This window comes from Ictidomys tridecemlineatus, chromosome 5, assembly GCF_052094955.1.
Source record: "Ictidomys tridecemlineatus isolate mIctTri1 chromosome 5, mIctTri1.hap1, whole genome shotgun sequence".
NCBI lineage: Eukaryota > Metazoa > Chordata > Mammalia > Rodentia > Sciuridae > Ictidomys > Ictidomys tridecemlineatus.
The window spans coordinates 31,603,359-31,623,830 of NC_135481.1; the positions used below are offsets into that span (position 1 = coordinate 31,603,359).

General features: G+C 33.6%; 2 protein-coding genes across 2 annotated transcripts in view; one reads left to right on the forward strand and one right to left on the reverse strand.

Moving 5' to 3' along the window:
- Positions 1–1,342: 1,342 nt before the first annotated feature.
- Positions 1,343–18,867, reverse strand: Dtwd1 (DTW motif tRNA-uridine aminocarboxypropyltransferase 1). The gene is made up of 5 exons (XM_005316922.5): positions 18,720–18,867; positions 13,612–13,922; positions 11,175–11,318; positions 9,591–9,849; positions 1,343–1,654 (listed from the first exon to the last, which is right to left on the reverse strand). Exons 2-5 carry the CDS (start codon positions 13,867–13,869, stop codon positions 1,410–1,412), a joined length of 906 nt encoding a protein of 301 aa, XP_005316979.1. The 5' UTR covers positions 13,870–13,922; positions 18,720–18,867; the 3' UTR covers positions 1,343–1,409.
- Positions 18,824–20,472, forward strand: part of Fam227b (family with sequence similarity 227 member B) — a 69,074-nt gene continuing 67,425 nt past the window's right edge. Inside the window, exon 1 of the mRNA XM_078049018.1 lies at positions 18,824–19,122. The gene's annotated coding sequence lies outside the window, so the exon portion shown is untranslated. The remainder of the gene's footprint in view (positions 19,123–20,472) is intronic.

Here is a 20,472-nt window from a genome sequence, read left to right on the forward strand (position 1 = left end):
AGAGGCAAACAAAAGCTATAGAGCATGGTAGGGTTCCATTCAAAAGCACTTACATCTGTTCTTAAGTCATCAAAACTCAGTCTCTCTTTATCTCTCTACCCTGTTTTCTTCTTCTGCCTTCATTCTAACACTGGATCTTTTCACCTGGTAGCATAAGTAGTCACTAGCAGCCCTAGCTTTAAATTATTCTTAGTTCATAATGCCAAATAAATAATAAGGGCTGGGAATATGGCACTTAATATTCTAGGTGCTGCTGAAAGCCCTTAATATACATTCATTCAGTTAATCCTCATAGTAATTCTATAAGATTGCCACAGATGAAAAAATTGGCATATGGCTGTTACATAAAAAAGCAAAGTTGAAATTTAGATTCAGTTGTCTAGTTCTAGAATATGTGCATTTAGCCATTGTACAATATTGCCTTTTGAAATGTAAATCCTCTCTCTCTCTCTCTCTCTCTCTCTCTCTCTCTCTCTCTCTCTCTCTCTATCTATCTATCTATCTATCTCTCAGTATCTCACTATTAAGGATTGAATCAACCCTTTTTGTTTGTTTGTCTGTTTTGACAGTGACTCACTAAGTGGCCCAGGCTGGCTTCAAACCTGGATCATCAAGCCTCAGACTCCACAGTAACTGAGATGATAGTCCTGCACCAATGTGCCCAGTTTAAACCCCATCTTCTACAGCATCCACAGGACTCATCAAAAAGGACTCTTTTACTACTGGGTCACGTGCTCAGCCCTGGATCAATCACTGCATTTTGGATGTGCTATAACACTCATCTTCCTAGGTCACATATCCCATCTCAATGGAGGACCATATGATTATTAACAATCTTCCCTTCAAAGAGATAACAGGCAGATGCAATAGGCAGTAAATGTTCATCACAGACAGTGAAGACTTAGAGAAATAGCACTAGAAACAAACTAGAGCTCTAATTCTAGGTGTGCCTACATTTGTCACTAACCTCAAACAAATCAGTATCAATTTTTTTTTTCAGCATAAACATTCTGACCTCATCTAAATCCAAAGGCAAAAATGTATAGGTGAAAAAGAAACAAAGACCTCTAATCAAATATTTAATTATAATTACATAGATAAAATATTTTATTAAAATATAGCAATAAAACTGATATGCCAAAATTGAGCAAATAACTTTCAAAATAAGGTTTTTTTTATTTTTTTAAATTTTTTTTATTGTTTGTTGCAAAATAAGGTTTTTAAATCAACTTTATCTCTGAAAAATTGCTTCAGATACAATTTTGTTTTAAAAAATATGGGTGAAAATGGAATTTTTTCAAGTGGTATTGCAGCTATTATACACAATTATTTCCCAAGAATAAACAAAGCACAACTATAAGTTTATTAATTTTAGCAAAATAAAATGATAGGTGGCTTGTTATCAACTACTAGGTATGTTTTGCTGTTTCCTTATCTCCAGAGCACTTGGCATTCTTTATCAAGTGGTACATAAAAGAGTAGAAAAATAAAAGATTGTCATATTGTCCTTTGTATTTTTCTTTTAATACATCAGTATGGTAGTCTACTAGAAAGTAGTAAATGGCTTCAATTGTGGAAAGGAAAGTATCTGGCTTTCCTTTTTGATGGCGCCAAAAGCAAGTTTTTCTTGTTTTCAATTCAACTTGTAACAACCCTGCCATAAAAAAAGAAAAAAAGAAGAAGAAAAAAAAAAAAAGAAAAAATATAAATACTTTTAAACCAAGGGTGTGATACAATAATAATGAATTCTTTAATTATTTTAAGGACTTTAAAGAAATACATAGGTAAGTTGCTTCAATCCAAGTAAGATTATGATTTTAAATGTACTGAGGTATATATAGAAGCAATATAAGACACAGAATAAAATCTTAACCATGAGTCATCCACCTTGTAGCAATGGAGGAAAAGTAGGTAACTTTTAATATACAAGTACTAGTCTTTTAAAACTTCAACCCACGACAAGACTAAATTTACCAGTGTTCAAAAGGATTTCATTTCTCTGAAAAACTGAATTTAAAATGTCATTCTTGAAACTTAATGGTTCTTAATACTGATAAAAGTTTACTTTTAGATTGTCACTTTTAGGCTACATCTTCATGATCAGACTACATAGAGCTATTTCTTTAGCTCCATCACATCCATGCTGCTTAGCCTCAATTACAGTCAGCTAGAATGACTTGGTCTTATACATATAAAGAGGAAATGATTAATGATGCAGAACTCTTTATCTTTTACAACTCAGATGTCAGCATGCAAACCCAAAAAGCTTTCAGCTCATCAGTTCAGTACTTAGGTTTGTGTTATATTCATTAGCCATATTTTTAGCATATTGTATTTCAAAGGGAAAAATAAAAGGGAGAAGGTAGCATCAAAATCAGTTAGTCCACTAACCAATTAGGAACCTCTGAGTCATAAATGATTTTTTACTGTCAGATTTCACTTTTACAACAAAGCTACCTCAGAAATATAAAAAATATTGGTTCCACAGTCTAGCTATTGTGAATTGTGCCGCTATAATCATTGATGTGGCCGTATCCCTATAGTGCGCTCTTTTAAGGTCCTCAGGGAATAGTCCGAGAAGGGCAATAGCTGGGTCAAATGGTGGATCCATTCCCAGCTTTCCCAGGAATCTCCATACTGCTTTCCAAATTGGCCTCACCATTTTGCAGTCCCACCAGCAGTGTACAAGTGTGCCCTTTTCCCCACATCCTCGCCAACACTTATTGTTGTTTGACTTCATAATGGCTGCCAATCTTACTGGAGTGAAATGGTATCTTAGGGTGGTTTTGATTTGCATTTCTCTGATTGCTAGAGATGGTGAGCATTTTCTCATGTGCTTGTGGATTGATTGTATGTCCTCCTCTGAGAAGTGTCTGTTCAGGTCCTTGGCCCATTTGTTGATTGGATTATTTGTTATCTTATTGTTTAATTTTTTTGAGTTCTTTGTACATTCTGGATATTAGGGCTCTATCTGAGGTGTGAGGGGTAAAAATTTGTTCCCAGGATGTAGGCTCTCTATTTACCTCTTTTACTGTTTCTCTTGCTGAGAAAAAAACTTTTTAGTTTAAGTAGGTCCCATTTGTTTATTCTTGTTATTAACTCTTGGGCTACGGGCGTTCTATTAAGGAATTTGGAGCCCGACCCTTCAATAGATGAGTGGATAAAAAAATTGTGGCAGCTATACACAATGGAGTATTATGCAGCACTAAGAAATGACAAAATCATAGAATTTGCAGGGAAATAGATGGCATTAGAGCAGATTATGCTAAGTGAAGCTAGCCAAGCCCTAAAAAACAAATGTCAAATGTCTTCTTTGATATAAAGAGAGCCACTAAGAATAGAACAGGAAGGAAGAGCATGAGGAAAAGACTAACAGTAAACTAAGACGAATGGGGGGAGAGAAAGGGAGAGAGAAGAGAAAGCATATGGAAATGGTAGGAGACCTTCAGTGATACACAAAATTATAAGAGGTTATGAGGGGCAAGGGGGAGGGGGAAAAAAAGGGAGAGAATTGAACAACAGCAGAGGAGGTAGAGAGGGAAGATGGGAGGGGAGGGGAGGGGAGGGGGGATAGTAGGGGATAGGAAAGGTAGCAGAATACAACAGTCACTAATATGCCATTATGTGAAAATGTGAGTATGTAACAGAAGTGAGTCTGCAATATGTATTTGGAGAGTTCAAAACCCAATTGAGTCAAATGTATGAAAGATGATATATCATGAGCTCTGTAATGTTTTGAACAATCAATAAAAAAATGAAAAAAAAAGAAAAAGTTAAAAGAAAAAAAAGAAATATACAAAATGAACAAGAAATAAATAAGAAATTTTAAGGTATTAAGAGATATGGAGGATCAAATGTTTAATAGGAGTTCAAGAAGGAAAAAACAAATAGATATAGCATTTAAAGAGATGATGCCTATGACTTTTTCAGGAATTATTTTTAAAAATGCAAAGCTACATATACATGAACCATAATGTATCTGAAGCAGAATAAATTCAATCTGTCTAGGACCAATACATAGTAATGTAACTGTGAAACATCAAGGAGAAGATTTTAAAAGAAGTTATTTAAAAGGGACATATCACATGCAAAGGAATGATAAGTGACAAGAAACTTTATTCACAACAAAAGAATGTTGAAGACATTGAAATAATATTGTCAATATGTCAAAAAAGAAAAGAAAAAAAACCTGGCAACAAATTGCATACGCAGCAGAATAATGCATCAAGGAAAAGCATGAAAACATTAAAAACATTAATAAACAAAAACTGAACCATGCCAACAAGAAACCTATTTAAAAGAGTTCCTAAAGAATATATTTCAGCAAAGTATTATATTATAAGAATGCTGAGCAAATAAAATGGTAAACATCTATGCAAATCCAAATAAAGGTTGCATGTATAAAACAAAAATGATAATATCTAATTTGTGGGCTCAAAATAAAGGACAGAACAAAAATAATGAATAGTAATAATAAGACTGTGAACCAGGAGAAGGCTGAATGAAGCATAAGTGTACCAAGTCCTTACATTGTCTAAAAGGACAGGTTAAAATATTGTTTGTTTTTGAACATTTTAAAGTGACATATCCACAATCCTCTGAAAGAATTCAGAAAGGAATTTTAAAAAAATGTCATTCAATCAAAGAAAAGCCAGGAAAACATATTTTAAAATATTCAAATAGAAATAAAAATTAAGACAGTAAAAACAGATCCAAATATATCAATATTCACAGCAATTATAAATCTGCTACTTAAAAGATAGATTATCAGCCTGAAACATGAGAAATATAACCTCTACAGAGTTTTCATTCAATATTGCATGAGGTCTTAGTTAACATAGCAAAAAGAAAAATAAAATTAGTTAATGAATTGATCACATGAGAACTGGAAGGAATACAAGTGATATTATTTGCACAGAAAATGCAAAAATCTATAAAAATTTAAAATATACTAACTTAAGTTAATTTTCCTCAAAATCTACCAAAAAGAAATTACAAAGATGAACCAGACTGCAAAGATATTTCAAAACAATAGAGGATAAATAAAACACTAGAAATTTCACAGAATAGCATGTGTATAAGGCAAAATAAACAAAATGCTGCTCAATACAATTAGTAACTAGATAAATGCAAATTATACCATAACAAGACAGCATTTATACACAACAGACTTGGAAAAAGCAGACACATGACATATCAACATAGGAGGGATTATGAATCAATGGAAACTTTTATATATTAATGATTTGATTATGAATTTATAAACCCACTTTGAAAATAATCTGGCATTGTCGTACAAAGCTGAACATTTTCATATTCAACAACCAACCAAACAATTCAACTGCTAGGTATGTTTCCTAGAGGAGTTTGCATATGTACAATAATGTTTATAGAAGCACTATTTATAATAGCAAAAACCTAGAAATAACCCAAGTGCTTTATCAATAGGAGATGAGACTATATGAGTATATTTATGTAGTCAGACATCAAATAAGACAACACATAACTTATGAAAACACATGCATATAATATTACAATCAAAAAAAACCCCAAAAGAATGAAAAACACAGAATTCAGGAAAATAATTTACTGTCAGAGGGAAAGGGGAATGATATGGAATAGAAAAACCAATAGAAATTATTGATATTATTCTGGTGCTGGGGCTCTTCACTGTTCATTATATCATTCTGCTCTATAACTTAATATTACATATTTTAAAAATAAACATAATAACTTACTTTAAAATGTAATAACATTCCCACTCTCCCACATCCCCCAAAATCCCAACTCTTTGCCAATACACATAGTGACAGAACTGTTTCTGGAAGTCAACTCCCAGCTCAGTTCTTTCCATTACACTTAGAATACAAACTAATCACACCCCCATGGATCAAAGACCAAATTCCCAGGCATGATATCTAAGGGCATTCACAATTTGAATTTCTCTAGTTTTTTCTGCCATTTGCATATGTATATATTGTAGACCATATTAAATCAGTTTTTTAAGTGCTAAATTATTTTTAATACCTTTATGCATAGGTCATTCTTTTGTCCTGAAATGTTACCCCTTACCAATTTATTCAATATTTCAACAGATAGCAACTCTAAGAATCTTTCAGAGATTCCAGGCAGTCTCCTAAATAATGCTACTGCACTTCACACCCAGTGAATTTTCTTATCTGTTTACCTGTTTATCTGTTTCCTAAAATCGATTATTTAGCAGAAAATGCCCAATACTGCTTGACATCTACTCTCTTTTTTTCTCATGTTAACCAACTTTCAATTCTTTTCAGTGTGGCATGTGTCCAGCTAAAAAACAATTATTCAGCCTTCCTTATAGCCAAGATAATCATGTGAACCAGTTCTGGCCAAAGAGAAAAAACTAACATCTATAAGGAGAACCTTCAGGAATGTAATTGTTTTCTATTTGTTTGACTTTTGTACTAAAACACACACACACACACACACACACACACACACACACACACACACACACACACACATATATCTTTTGCCCCTTGTCTTGCCTGGAAAAAATGTCCTATCTCCATGACAAGCTATATGAGGATGGAAGAAATAGTGAATGAGGAAAACAGAAGTATGAGCTCTTAATAGCATTGTGAAGTCCCTATACCAACCCTAGGCTATACACCTCTGGACTTTTTTGTGTGACAAGTAAACCTGATACTTGTTTAAAAGGTTCTAACTAGGCTTCTGTTCCATGCAGCTGAACACAACTATAATTGATAGCTACTGTAATCATTGAGAGGGCACAGTTTGCCTGTTTCTCCTTTGCTTCCCTCAAATCTAGGACACTGCCTATCCAGTAATAGGTATTCAACAAATATATGGCACAATATTCAATAAATAATGGAATAAATGGAAAAATTTTTAAAAAATCTGCATTTAAAGCATTCTGTCTAGGTAGTTTAAAAACATTTCAATTTAAATAATTCTGATTCAAAGACAAACAATAGTTATACCAAACAAAACTAAGACTAAGTCCTTTTAAAACATTTGTATCAATGTTAATTACCATCAAGAGGTAAAGGCAGACATTTGAAAATGTTCTAAGTTCTTAACTATCCTTAAACTCTTGTTTCTCTAATATTTCTAATATATTCTAAAATATGTTAAATATAAAAATAAATTTTTAGTAGTTATCACCACTAATCCAATATGTTTTTAAAATATGCTTTAAAATATATAGGAATCTTTAAAAATATGTTGAATTACATAAAAATTAACATTTAAAAATTCAACATATACACTTTAAAAATTCCCTTTCTAGTATATCTAGCAATTAATAACTTTTAAAGGAGAGAATTACAAATAGTTTTTCCCTCCAAAACTGTTCCTGAATTTCTCCAACTGCAAAATGAGAAATTCTTAACCTATCTGTGGTTGTTTTAAGAACTGAACAGGGTAATTCGTACAAATAGTCTTCAACTCAGAATAGTTTGACTTATGACTTTTTTTGTTTATAATGGTACAAAAGCAATATGCTTTTTTATAGAAATTATTCTTCCAATTCTCACCTTTTCCCAGGCTAATGATATGTAATATGATATACTGGTGAGATACTGGGCAGCAGCAGCAGAGAGGTGCAGCTTCTAGTCAGCCATGTAATCTGGAGGGCAAACAACTGTTTTTTATAGTCTACAGTGTTGCTAAGCTATGATGTTTGGTAGGTTAATTATTTAATTCAATTTCAACTTAATGATATTTACAATTTATGCTAGGTTTATCAGAATGCAACCTACTATAAGTCAATAAGCATCTATATACAATACAACACTTATTAACACAGTGAGTATAATGTAGGCAATGCTTATAAAAAGTACCACTTTAAAGATTTTGTCAGTACAATCAGAAAGAAGGCTAATTTTCATAAGAAATTAGAGTATACATAATTTTTAATAATTTGGACCACCTACTACAAAAGGAAACCAATTGTCTTCCTTATTTCCCCAAAGCTTCTATGGTCAATCTTCAAAAATGTTATATCACCCTATTCTTGTAGTTTTAGGTTAACCTTTTGTGATTAAATTAGGCACTCCATCTTCCTCTATGTAATGATTTAGATCTTAGCTGTCCCCCCAAAGCTCATGTTTAAAACAACTCATAGAAATTTAGAAGTGAAATTATTGGATTAGAAGAGTCTTAACCTATATCAATGAATTAACATTTGAATGGATTAATTGGGTGGTAATTATAGGCAGGTAGGTGTGGCTGGAAGAGGTGGGTCACTAGAGGCATGCTTCTGGGTTTTATATTCTGTCCTTGGTGAGCCAGAGCTCTTTATGCCTACTGATTGCCATGTCCTGAACTTCCTTCCTCCACCATGCCCTTCTGTCCTGACGCTGTGCCTTACCTTGAGCCCAGAGCAATGGAGATGATCATGTATGTACTGAGACCTCTGAAACCCTTAGCCCCAAATAAATGTTTCTCCTCTAAAATTATTCTTGTCAGGTCTTTTGGTCATCAGTGGTGAAAAAACTAACTTCAACACACTGTTGTGTTTTGACACACAGAGAAAATTACCCCCAGAAATTTATTTCATGATGTTGAAGGGATTTAGAAACCTCTTTTAAAAATTATGATCTAGGGGCTGTGGTTCAGTGGTAGAGTGTTTGCCTTGCACGTGTGAAGCACTAGGTTCAGCACCACATAAAAAATAAATAAATAAATAAATAAAATAAAGGTATTGTGTCATGTACAACTAAAAAAAAGTTTTTAAAAAATTATGATCTAGAGGGACTGGCGGGTGAGCAGGAAAAAAAATTTTGATCTAGCACAGAATTGAAACATACACTTTCTATGTGAATTGGGAAGAAGTAACAGAAATCCTTTGTACAAATCTATTTTGGGCAAATCTAAAGTACAAGAGACTTTGGATAATCTCTTTCTTAAACAGTTTTGCCAAGGATTTTAACTTATCTTCTTTCATTTGCTCCTTGTAATTACCATGTTAAGGTAATAATTGGCAAAGCCCCAATTATTCCCTGCTCCTACTGGCTCCTTATTGTACCATGGGGAATTATTGGGGCTTTCCAAATATGACCTCTATACATGTGAAATACCAAGTTCTGGAGAAGCCAAGTTACTTCCACAAGAAACAATCCATTTTTGTTATAAATCATTGGTTTTTCATTTCAAAACATTTTATTATTTGATAGGATTAAGCTGAACAAACTAACTCTAAACCTCAGTCTAATAGAAATTATGCTTCATTATCTTATTATGAATTCTGAAATTAAGAATGCACTTAAAAATGTGAAAATGTACCTTTTGCCAGACTTTACAGAGAAAATAATTCCAAATGTTTTACCAGTGTAAAGTGTTGAGAAGCCTGCAACTTAATTTTCAAATGGTTAAACACTATTACACACACACACACACACACATCTAATATAGGAATAGAAATAAGGCAAATGTATACATATTAAATATAATTTTACTTTTTACTATAAATCTGAAGTTTTTTGAAAATAAACATTGATAGAGGAGGAGCAATCTAAATAAATAAATAAATAAATAAATAAATAAATAAATAAATAAAAACCAAACAAACCTTTTTTTGTCCTTACCTTGAAGTCGCTCATCAGAGAATATTTTGTTTGTTTGGTTCCAGGTGCTATCTATAAAGATAATTTTTTTCAGTATTGCGTTTTTGCACATACTATCATTCAAATCATAGTCCTCCTGATCTTCAATTTTTTTTCGTTTAAAAGATGGCTTGTCAAGGTCATCATTTTGGCCTCTACTTTTATTTTGACTCCTTTTTTGCAAGTGAAAAGAAATATCTTTTATTGAGATAGACTGAGGTCCAGGAAAAACAAGTACAACCTAAAACAAACAAACAAACAAACTGAGGTTAGTTGTGTGCTATGATCAAAATAAGTTCAAAAGTGACCTAAGACTTTAGGGAGAAAATATGTTGAATATGTGAGAAACAAGTATTAGGTTAGTCCTACTGTATATGTTTCTTCAATATTCATGATAAAGATTTTGGCTCTTCCCTAATAATCTAAAATCATAATAACCATCTTAAAGTATTACTTCAAAATAATTTATTCACTGATTGAGAGGGCAAAGTTAAATGTATCTTGAATTAAAAATCAAAAGTACATTTCACAAGATAAAAAGGCAAAGTGCATGATAATTTATAAAAGAACCACTGACTACTGCTCAATGATTAAATACTATTTTCACCTACATGATAAGCAAAGATACATATATAGTGAATGCTGGCAAGGAATTGATGTAATGGGTCTTTATAGCCATTATTAATGGCAGGGTTCAATAGTATAATACAATGTGTTCCATTTAATCAACATAAGTGTATCTAGCTGACCAGAGAAAGAAATAAAAATATATTCCTAGATCTAAAACTCAGATATTATTTACAAACACAACTTAGTAAATAAATTCAATCAAACATATGTAAATTGATAAGAAAACCAAGTTCTTTCTGAAACAAATGAATATATAAATTTTTTATTTTGTTTCTAGGTTAGCCACACTCACAATGGCCCCCAGGAAACCTAAAGAGTTTAATGCTTCTTTCAAAAGTACCCGAGGCCTAATTTCTGAGACCTATTTATTGTAAGACCAGTAATATCCCACTGGTATAATAATATAAACTATGTGAAAACCAACTGAGAATCTAGACATGAACAAGGAAAACATCTGAGCAGTCAAGACACATTATAAAAGCTACGTACTACGCTTTTATTTTAGAAAAAATTCATGAAAAACCTTCTATCTCAGTCTTTCTTTTCTTCTTATAGAGATACTCCAACAACATTTCTAATTTGGTATCCCAGTCTGCCTCAAATTAGACAGCTAGATGCTGTATTAGAGATGGAAAATGATGAGAGAAGAAAGAAAAAGCAGGCATTGTAATACTGGCAAAGAGTAAAACTCTAAAGAAATAAGATAGAAAAACTGAAAATTTAGCAGAAGATTCCAAAAAGCATAATAGTTTAGGATCACTTGACCTGTGAAGACACCAATGAAGTAAACTACATGTTGTTTAATGTTATATGAGCATAATACTAGATTATTAAGAAAAATATTAAATTGTGTTTAAGTTAGTTCAGAAAAGCAACTGGTGTTTAAAATTAATTTTTATATTTAATATGAAGAGTTGTAAAAAATAAGCTTCCTACTTCATGGTCTTTTTCTTCATACTCTGGAATACAAGGGTATGTGTAAATGTTCACAAATTCAGGTGCTAAGAGTTTTGCATGTATAGCAGTACTTTTGCCATCTGTTTCATTTGGATGTTTAATGATGTCAATCTTCAATGGAAGCTAAAGTGAAGGGAAAAAAAGACAAATGAACAAAACAAATATAAAAATTATAATTTTATGTTAATAAAAGTCTATAAAACATCAAGTTCACACTAAGTTTCTATAATCATATTTTTCTAAACCAGAATATTAAGAATGGTGAAAGTCAAAACAAAACAAACCCAAATTTCTTCCTCAATATTGTTAATCATATTATAGATCAAATATATTCAACTCATTTAACACACAATCTGCTCCTAAAGCAAAGATCTAGTGTTATTTTACTTAATTTATATGGGTAATGAATCTAATTCCTCACATTTCAGTATTTTTGCCAAGAATATTTTTTATAATTCCTATAAACTCTAGGTTTGTTTATTTTATGCTATTTTTAAAGGAAATGCAATGTTGAACAATACTTAAGATTTAAAAATCAAGCTGAAATTCTTTTCCTTACAGATCCTCTCAAGCCAAAGGTATCCTCTGTTTTGAATGTTGTGATTTTCAGCAGCATATTTTAACAGCATAAATAACTATCAATTAGAAAAACAGTAATAGGTCTAAGAGATGTAATCTTTCTATCACAAATAACTTTCTTCAAAATCACCTTGCCCACCTTCCCCTTACTATTCATTGTGTTATGGATTACACCTGTCTCTAGACAAAATATACTCTCTCGGATTTCTTGAGTTAGAGATTTTCATTATTTTACTTTGATTTATTTGGTTTAGCTCTCTTTATAATGCCTATACACATCATGTATTCAGCCATAACCATGAAAATGTAAGCTACATCTTCCCCATTATGTATAATAAGAACCCCTCCTGAGATGGGTTCTTTACTTCAGAATTTAAAAGACGTTTTAAAATGCTATTTAAAAACATATTTCCTACCATCTTCAAGTGCCCATTCCATACTAAACAGGCAAGATTCTAGGAATTTGCTCTGAAATAAAAACTATTTTTCTTGTATTTTAAACTAAACATTTTAAACAAAGTTACAATTCTAATAATTATAATGTATATTATACCTGTGAAGCAATTGCCACAATCAAGACAATGATTTGCCACTACCAAAAGTCTTCTGTTTCTCCCCCTCTTCCTCAACTACTACACTCCCAATCCTCAGGTAATCTAGATGTCACTTTAGATTGGTTTACTTTTCTATAATTTTGAAATAAATTAAATCATACAGTAAGTATTCCTCATCTTCCCTCTTTAACTGAGAATAATTATTTTGAGATTCATCCATATTGTTGTATCATTATTTCCAAAGCTTTTTAAAAGGAGCAGTTGCTGTACACTACAAGGTAGGCCCAATTTCATACATAACTTTTTTTTTCTGGACAATTATGTAAATAACATACACCAAAAAGACCTTAGCCCATAAATAAGTACTTTAAATAGTTTTCAGTTAGGGTTTCAAACACCATTATCTGCTACCCTTCCACTTAGGCCCAGGGATCAATTACACATTAGAGTCAATTGCTTCAATCATCAAACCAACTTCTATTTATAGAAAATTTACCATTTAAGTAGGCAGTTCACAAATGATTTTACATCAGTCTACTTCTGGCTGAGCTCTACATCAGACTTTCCTCATGAAGCTCAGTCTCAGCTGACACTATATTCCCTTTCCCCAGGATCTCTGAGTACCAGGTCAGCATTGTCTTAACCCAGGTAAAGTAGGAAGAGAATAGAAAGGAAAAAAATAGAAAGCAGATCATAACAAAGTACTTTTAATTCTATTATTAATAAAACTGACTTCATTATATAATTGATGAGTTGAATATTCCAAAAGCTATCACCAATATTTTTGACCACCTGGCTATCTTGAAGGATATAATTTATAGCAAGGATACATGACTCTCATTAATAAATTTTGAAAATCTTGTACCTAACCTAATTTATAAATTACACAATAAAAAGGGAAAGTCTTATGAACTAAATTATCTAAATATCAGACAATATGCAAAATTTGTGACCCCAGAACCCAATCCAGGTACTGTTAGTTCTCAATGAATAAGTCTAAGATTTCTGATGCTATGTACAGCACAAAAACAGATCAAATTATAGAAATAGATGTTTGAATTCTATATTCACATATTTTATAGGATGATATATCTTAAATAATTGAGGGGACAGTGTTAACAATAACTGTGTTTACCAGAGGGCAGTTTCAATTTTCATTAAAAAATTTTGTTTTCATAATGACATTATTTATCCAGCTTATCAATTACATTAGAACCAGCACATATGAAACATCTTTTGAAAATCTATTTTCCTACTTTCAAACAATTAAATATCTTACCAACCTTCACAAGTGGAATCTGTTCAATAGGTACATTTTCAACTGGGACATAACATGTATAGCAGTAAAACATCCTTGAACCACCACATTTGAGACACTTTGATCTCCCACTTTGCTGAGCTTTTTGAAGAACTTCTTGAGATGCTAAGCATAAGTTTTGAAGGGGATTTTCTGAAGCTATGGAAGTAGTTTTGTTTGTTTCCACAAATTTTGAATTATTTTCTTCGATTTCTTTAAGAAATACAGATGGATTGAGAGACATTCTTCCTTCAAACTGAAGTTTAACATCTACTTCTAAAACACATTATAGGTGCACTGTGAATAAAAAAGTTGAAAGGTACAAGTTAAAACAGGAAACATTTTACAGTTTCCACAAAGAAAATTACTCAGTTTAATTCACAATTGTATGCTGGTGTTAGTACTCATTAAGAAATATTAACAAGTTTTAAAGCCACTGAATTGGCATACTTTAAAACATAAAATTAAGAAGCAATAAACTCACAATAGCAAATTACAGTTATATCTTTGGGTCCTTCCTTCCATAAAAATAGAAAGATGCTATCCTAAAAAAAATATTTCAAATATAAAGTTTAGGCACTGACAATCAATTTTCTAACTCCCTTTTTTGTTCCAGAGATGGAAATTTTGTTTTATAAATATTAAGAATTCAGTGGTTTCATATCCTGGTATCAGCCAGGAATATATTCAACTCTACACTGACCTTGAATTGATACTGCATAATATCATGTCCCTAAATCTCATCCTGGACTCTAATGAAAATATCAGTAAAATTTTGTTGGATATTATAATATAATTAAGTATGTGTGTATGTATATACAAATATTTCTATCCACAATTCCTGGATCGTAACTCTTTCCCCTTCTTCCCAACAGATCACAGAAACTCTAATCTTAAATTTTCATACCCACCTTGTCTGATTGTGAATGATAAGACTCAGGATTTCAGAAAGGATTCTAACCCATGGAGGAAGGAAGGCCAAAGAATCTAATAGAAGGACTTACTGAGTTCCACATCCAGTCTATTAGCAATTATGCCTATACAGTATAGTCTCCTTAAAAATCCAAAGGCACAGGTTTGGGTGTTTCTGGATAGGTAAACACTTGGAGGTTCCCAGAAAGGTGAATGAGGACTTATCCACAAGCCAGGAGGCCCACCTCAGCTCTTCCACATGGATAAAGATCTTGCATTAGGAACTACTCAGACCTTTCCCTGTGTATCACTTTCTTGGCTGCATATTTGTATACTTTAAAATATCCTTTATTTAAAAAACAGCAAAAGTTAGTATAGTATTTCCATGAATTCTGTGAACCATTCTAATAAATTAATCAAGTTTGAGAAGGGAGTTGTGAGAATCTCAATTTATAGCTGGTGAGTAAGAAGTTCTGGGGCCCAAACTTGCAACTGTATCTGAAACTGGATCTTCCTTGGGAACAGAGCCCTCACTCTGTGTAATCTGACATTATCTTCAAGTAGTGTTCAACTGAATTAAATTAGAGGATACCCAGTTAGTATCCACTGCAGACTTGCTGGATGGGGAGAAATCTCTACACCTTTTGAGGTCACAGAAGTTTTCTGTTTTGATTATGGTGTGAGAGTAGAGGAAAAACAAGAAAGACACTTTGTATTTCCTAATACATATATGTTCTAAAAGATACATTCCTCTACAACTTAAAGCACATATAACATATCCACTATACAGAGAGACATCTATTATCAGTTATCATTTATAAAATATTCTATAAGGTGAAATAAATTATATTAAAATTTAAATTTTACAGAGTACCATTTGATTAACATTGTCCACTCAAAGAATTTCTACTGTTTTCTAAAATTATACCGCATTCAAATTCCTGAGTACCAAAGATAAAATAGTAAAATAAGTTTTCCACTTGTGTATTCTTCATGGAAGCATGATGGCTGCCAAAATTGCATACCCTCGATGCAAGATATCTTTCAAAGGAGAAGAAAGACTGGGCCTTGTTAATTTGATATGCATTCCACAGTTGTAAAATGATTCTCTTACTATAAAGCTATATGGCATTGTGGTGTTTATGAAACTCCAGGCACTGCTGAGTACAAACAGTAACAGGAGAAATGTTATAATTCCCAACAGGAAACTAGCTGTGGCTTCCTAAAGAAAATGTGAACAAGAAGTCCAGAGAAGAATAAATATACAACATAATTTGCCATCAAGAAGTATGTGACCTAATTTTAATTATTCATTAAGAGTTTCTTTTTAGATTGTAAATCCCAGTAAGCTTGAGACTCAAAGGTATGTTTTAAAAAAAAAAAAAAAAAGAATGCTGGTAGTCACTGAAGGAAAAGGAAAACACACTTGCCAAATTTATCCCAGGGAAAAACCAAAATATGCATAGTAGATATTTCTGCCATGTACTGATAGGCTCAGATTTATATCTGAGGTTGCTCAGCAAAGGTGATTTTTAGAATGAGCAAATAGAATACATCTACTTCGAATGCCACTCCAAATCGCCTTCCTAAATAAAAGTGGCTTTTTAGTGAACATGCTTTAACAACTAGTAGAATATGAGATATTTAGACACTACCCTTTTCTTTTTTGAGTCTCAGAAGAAATTAGCAACCACATGAAAATCTTGTTTATCTCTAGAAAATGTACATATGAAACCAAATATTTTCTATACATTTTCAGATATTTTACAGAGTCCACCTACAGATTAAGGGAAGGAAATAAAAAAAACCTTAAGATAAAAAATTTAATCTAGGGACAAAAGCAACATTAAAAGTTTGGGGAGAGATCCTCTAAGTCCCCAGAAATGAGAACTACAGTCAGCCAACAAAGTTTCAATAATCACAAGCCATCCAGTACAGCCTTGCTGCATTCAGGATGCTAATTATGTTTTGTCTACACCCTGTCAGTCTGGGTTTGTTCTGGTGTCACCTGAGGTACCTTCTGAAAAACATTTTAAGACTAAGCATTCTGAGTTATCCAAATCAAGGCCTTACAAAAAAAAAAAAAAAAAAAAAGGACTGGACTAATTCTGGGTATACATGTGCACATGTGCTGTCAAACAGCTTGGCCCAGACATAGTGGGGTTGAAGAATCCAATTCCTGTGGATGCTATGAAGTTCAATATAATTGCCCGATATTCAACAAAAAATTATTTGCAGATATTCCAGAGCTCACAATGTACACTCTCTTGAGATGTCTCAGAAATATAACCCTGAATGTCACTAACTTATAACCCTGATTATCACTAATTTATAACCCTGAATGTCACTAACTTTCCACCCACATAACCAAGTAGATATGTTTTTTTTTTTCCTCTACAAAAATCAAACAACAGAAATATCTGAGATAGTGAAAGGAAAATATTTCTGGCTCTTTCCAGTGTCTCATCAACACACTCTCATCTGTGGATGAAGTAGCCACATAAAAAAAGGCTAAGAGGTTGTAAATCATGAAGAGCTTCCTCCAAAGGTCTCTGAAACCATATGATTGGAAATATACTCTGACCTAGCCAGTAGCCTACTTTAAATGTGTTCAAATAGTTTGTTGCAAACATGACTATTCAAAACCTTCAAAACAAACTTGCTAATATCAAATATATTTGGAGAAATGTAACTGGAGTTGTGGAGATTAAAGATAAAACATAATGAGTATTCCTAAGAAACTAACAAATACCTGATAGTATATCCACCATTCTGTAACTCAAGCTGAAAAAAGGAATGTTTTCACTTCTCCTTTTATTTCCCAAAAAAACTAATTAAACTCACCAAATTGCACCATTTCTACCTTTCACATAACTTTCTATTTTCAGACTTTAAAAGTCAGGACACTAATTCAGTTTCTTATCAAGTTATATGTGAGGTAGGGCAATCTCTTACACCTGTTTACCTCTTAAAACTTATAATTAGTTCCACATATTTGACACAGAAAAATGTACTTAACTTAGAAGCAACCTTTCAGAGAAGATTCACTCCAAACAGTCAACTCTGCAAAAGCAGAATTCTTTCCTGATCTCAGATATTCCTAATTCTTATGTAACAGGAGATAATCAACAAATATTTGTTAACTCAATCAAAACCATTCTGAGAAAAAGGTATACAATATGCATCTCATCTCATTACTGAATTACCTAACAAACTACCTCTGAAAGCCATCTGCAGCCTGTACAAGCAGCAGCCTGGCAACTTTTTTCCCCACCCCCTCCCCGACACACAAAAAATAATGATGTTAAAAACTCCTCGCTTTTCCATTATTCTAAGCTGACTGGCTTCCCAACTGAACATTATCTAAAATTCCCCTGTCCTTTGTTGTGGACCACTTCCGTACTGGATAAAACTCACTTCAAAAAAAAAAATTTTTTTTTCTGGAGTATTTTCAAGAACTGGTCACATAATATGTACAAGTTCAACATTTTTTCTTTTAATCCAAGATACCAAGGTTTTTTATACAGGACTAATGGCTCCTTACACAGCATCCAACATACAGTAGGCACACTGTTTTAAGTTTTTCCAAGTAGATGGGGTCCAATCATAAATAGTTCTTACATGTTGCTATCTTAAGTACTGATTTTATCATTCAACTCCATAGAACTGGCACGTGAAAACAGACTTCCTTATTTGCCTTACATACCCAAAAAAGAATTTAGACAAATGAATCAAACGCCTCCCTATGCTTATTATGTAACCATAATCTTAAGATTTCAAATACACTGTATGACCTAAGTATCCCTGTGTCTGTTTTAAGCTTCTTCCACGACTACCAATTTCCCGCGAACCCCTCCAGAAACTAAAAATTAAAGGATGGGGTCCTTAGAGGACTGACTTTGCCATGATGAACATGATAGAGGGAAAGAAAGCATCGTGTTGGGGGAGGATTTTTTGTTTTGTTCTGCGGAAAAAATTGGGAAGCCTTTTTTCCCAAAGGTCCCTCAAGACTCTCAAGCGCCCGCGCAGGGACCAAAGTCCTCCTCACAGGTGACACCCAGCACACCTCTGCGAGGGTTCTGACAAGGAAGGTTCACTTCCCACGGCCGCAAGGCTCAGGCCATGCCACTAGTCTCTAGACACGCGCAGAGACCAGCACCGGGAGAGCAGAGGGATGCAGACCTGCACAACCCGCGAGTCCTCTCACGGCTCCACGCGTCTTCCGCTCCGCCCAAGGCCGAGGCGCGCTCCGGGCAGTGATCCCGCGCGGACCCAGCGGAGCGCTTTCCAGGAGACACCAGAGGGCGGAGCCAAGCCGTTGCTGGAGCTGAGCGCCACGCAGGCCCCAGAGCGGAGGTACCTACCGCGCCGAGAGCCAGGCGGAGTTGGACGGGAAATCCCGCCCAGTCACTCAAGCCTCTCAAGGCGGCGTAACTTTTGTTCCGGGAGACTCCAGCAGAGAACAAGGCCGGGACATCCGCGGCCTGGTCTCAGAATCGCCAGACTCACACAGTTTCCTTCTGAGTCTGGGCGGTGCCACAAAACTGGAGAAGTTCTCGAAGTATACATTCAAGCCTTAGTTGCAGTGAGTTGTAAAGAAATGCTGATCCCCAAGAGCACTTTCCACTTTATCAATCCCCAGAACATTTTACTCATGAGAATTTAGTTCAGTGACTTTTCTGTGACTGTATCAAGATAACATTTCGTCTGCTGAATAGTTATTAGAAAAAGTTTGTATATTGATGAATTGGCTTGCATAAAAACATGTAAACAGAGTTGGTACCACTTCGCCTTTTTCGGATTTGAAGTTAATATGTTATTAAACCATTTTTCAATGCCCCACATTAAAGAAATCCTAACTGAAGAAGTGCGTGTTGCCGATTGTAAGATTCAGAAGCACAATAGTCAAATATTGAGCAATGTATTTATTTATTAAGTAGTATACTATGAATTGAGCAAGTCAGAGCTAAGGGACAGAGCTTTGCCCTGGATATGCTGGATATGTTTACGATGTAAAGTTTGAGTTGTACAGAAAATACAATATGATAGGGATTTCAGAAAAGCTGAGAATAAGGTAGTCAATGAAGGCTCGTTGATTGGGTTTGGGTAAGGCTTCAAAGAATGGTTATTATTTAGAGCACTCTTTTCCAGCTGGAAAGAGGATTGTATAGGACCCATTGGTACAGGTCTTGACACATTTGTAATAAAGAAAATCTCTTTCGCTTTTTAAATAATGAAATAATAAAACAGAGTAGAAATGTCAGTGCATGGAACTTAGTAAAGTATTGCTTTATAGAGCCATATATATATACACACACTAGGTTGTTTATATAAATAAAATGTATTTCTTGTTGTATAGTATCTGAAGAGTTTGAAAGCCACTAATTTAGGGAGAAAGATGAACTTTCTGGTTAGAGAAAGCAGCAATGGTGAAAAGTCTGTAAGCCAGGAATAAATAATTCAGAAGTATTTTCATTTTGAAACCAACTCTTACCAAAGCAGTTCAGTTATACAGATTAAAAAGAAAATGATACTATTTACTAGAATACTGGGTTGCTATGTCTGTGTATAGATTACTGGAAAATATAGTAGCCTAAAACAATCATTTTATTATTTTCATAAATTACATAGTCAGTGGAGCACAGTGGATCAACTTTTCTCTGGTAACTCAACTGAGAAGTCTGTATACTAGCAGAGGTCCTGTTTATAACGTGCTGGGCTTCCTCACAGACTTCTTAATAGGCCCAGAGCTTCCTTCCTCCCACCCTTCTTCCCTTCCCTTCCCTTCCCTTCCTTTACCTTCTTTTTCCTTCCTTTCCTTTCTATCCTTCCTTCTTACCCTCAAAAAGTAACAGAAATGAGTCCTTTCCAGATTATAGGAGAGAAGACAAAACTCACTTCTCAAAAGATGGTCAAAGAATTTGTGGCCAATTTT